This window comes from Acipenser ruthenus, chromosome 28 (assembly GCF_902713425.1).
Source record: "Acipenser ruthenus chromosome 28, fAciRut3.2 maternal haplotype, whole genome shotgun sequence".
Taxonomy (NCBI): domain Eukaryota; kingdom Metazoa; phylum Chordata; class Actinopteri; order Acipenseriformes; family Acipenseridae; genus Acipenser; species Acipenser ruthenus.
The window spans coordinates 22,552,285-22,554,958 of NC_081216.1; the positions used below are offsets into that span (position 1 = coordinate 22,552,285).

At 38.2% G+C, this 2,674-nt stretch overlaps 1 protein-coding gene across 1 annotated transcript; it reads left to right on the forward strand.

Annotated features, from left to right (window-relative positions):
- Window positions 1-210: 210 nt before the first annotated feature.
- LOC117434797 (fin bud initiation factor-like) lies at window positions 211-2,674 on the forward strand. Its single transcript, XM_034057457.3, has one exon. It carries the CDS (start codon window positions 783-785, stop codon window positions 1,410-1,412), a length of 630 nt encoding a protein of 209 aa, XP_033913348.1. The 5' UTR covers window positions 211-782; the 3' UTR covers window positions 1,413-2,674.

Consider the following 2,674-nt stretch of genomic DNA (forward strand, 5'->3'; position numbering starts at 1 on the left):
CAATTATATCAACCTACATAATGGCATATCCTATGTAAAATCGCACCCCTTTTATGTAAGATGAAACAAGCAAGGAACAACTAAAGGTGTATATAGGAGCTATAACGTTTACACTGAGTAATGTAATGTCCTTGAGGGAAGAAATGTGGTACAGCTTTAATAAGAGGGTCCTACTTAAAGGATTCTTTCAGAAATTGCTCTTTTCCTTTTAAGTGACGGAGCTGTGCTGTAATTTGAGAGCAGACATATCCAAGGGATATCATTAGCCAACCAAAGACAGCATGCCTTCGCTATCCAGATGTTGAAGTAGCAGAAGAGACGGCCAAAGACACTACAAAACCGTTCCCCAATCCAACTCTCTACTCCTTCAAGGCTGAAAACATCCTCGGTAAATTCAACAGCCAAGAAAAAAAAAACGAAAAAAACAACACACAGACATTTCATCCTGCAACCATAGCTGTTCTTCTTCTTCTTGTTATCCAGAGGAATTATTCTTATCACAGAGGGCATCAAGGGGGAAATCATCTTAAAACCTTAAAACCCTGTTTCCGTTTGTTTTACGCGTTTCGTTTTTTTTTTTTTGTTTTTTGGGTTTTTTTTTTTTTTTTGCAAACTTTACTGGAAAGCCTATTGGTATTTTGCAAGCAAATCGTTATTAAATATTTCGAAACGGTGTGTTTATTGAAACTAAAACCCTGATAAGGATTATACGCGTTTTAACATATAAAAGAAATAACACACACACACAAACTAAAACTTTTGATATTTAGATAATTACAAAAATGCTTGGCTTTAAGTTGTTGTTGGCTGCTGGTGTTTTTCTGTTGCCCGTATGCTGTGATTTTTACAATGGCCCACTCTTCCCAGAAATGTCAAACGGGACTCTGCACCACTACTTCGTCCCAGATGGAAATTATGAGGAAAACGACGACCCGGAGACCTGCCAGATGCTTTTTAAAATGACCGACCACAGAAAGTGTGGAATGGAGCAAGACCAGGACTCGGTGATCCTAGACGACTTTACAATCATAAAGCGGCAGATTGAGGATGCCGGGCGGGTGCTGGAGGGAGTCGGAAAGAGCATCTCGTACGATTTGGACGGGGAAGAGAGCTACAGCAATTACCTGAGGAGGGAGATGTCACAGATCGGGGAAGCATTTACCAATTCCGAGAAATCTTTAATCGAACTGGAAGTGAAGTTCAAACAGAGCCAGGAGAACGAGCTGAAAGAGGAGCATCGCATCAACGATGACTTTTTGGACATGATAGTGCACACCCGCGGCGTCCTGTCAGGCACATTGGATACGTCAGTCGGGTTAAAGGATAAACATGAGCTCCTCTCTTTGATCATAAGGAGCCACGGGACAAGGTTAAGCAGACTCAAAAACGAGTATGTGAAAGAGCTTTCTTAACGACATGATAATATAATACACATGTGCAAAATAACACAGGTGCTAAGCATGCGTCTAAGCATGAATGCATGCAAAAGTGTTGCAACATTGGTATAGAAAACATTTAACATCAATGCTTAGTCCCTTTATGCGTCTGTCAAAAGTAGTGTACGGTTGCTATATTGCAATCTTCTGCTCTATCTCTAGGTTCAATGCCAGAATAAGACTTTCTTGAAGGTAAAATGTTGTTATTCTGCACCTTAGCTAAAGTGTTTGCTTTAACCCTTATGCACCTGATGTCATACTAAAAAGAAGAAACAAGTTATTTATTGTGCTGCAGCCAGTTTTTTTTTTCTTGTGTTAAAAGTTAGAGATGTGCTTAATGCAGCCCTTTGTTTGGCTGAGTTTATCTGTAATATGCATGCAAGTTACTATCTGAAATACGAATTTACCGTTTACTGCTATCTGAGCACATTCTATCAGGTAACCCCTCCTAAAATAAATATACTCCGGTGACAAGGCACGACTTTAATTATTTGTGTCATTGGAAAAACACTTGTAAAACATGATCATTCAGAATGCTATGCATACGTTTCAGTAGAACAATTGAGTACTGAACAGATCACGGGGTACTATAGCTGCAGTCCTGCATGAGCAACATGACCATTGAGCATTACTGCAAAGTAAAAAAGAAATACAAATTCAGCATTAGTATTGAAGTACTTTGGAGTAGATTCATTAAAAAAAGAAACATTAAAAGGCAATAGAAAAGTCCAGTATTGTGTACACCATTCTACAAACGTACTTAGTCTATGTCTAGTATTGCATGCCATTTCTAATATCCTGGTCCTACATCTTATACTATATATTAAAAGGCCATTGCTAAGTTATTGTGATTTCGTCCAAATCTAAGTTGGTATTCAATGCTTTGCCCTGTGCTAAATTGGATTTGGTGTACATCAAAGTCAGCTATGTTTATCTCCAGGGGTATTTGGTACATATACTGCAGATGTCTTCACCCAACCAAAACCTGATTCAGAAGTACTTTGGCCCATATTCACAAAGCATCTTCCATCGTGCTTCAATAACACGTGTTTTATTTTTCTAAAAAAGAAAACAAAATGTTGGTGTTACAAAGCTTAAAAAAATTAAGTCAGGATGCTAATTTAAGAGCCTCTGCTATGGCTGTTTCTAGCTTGTTACTTGTACAAATAAAATGTGGTAAGTGCTTTGTGATCGTAATCCACTATCTTAGTAGGAAAATAAAAACGTTTTGATCTTAA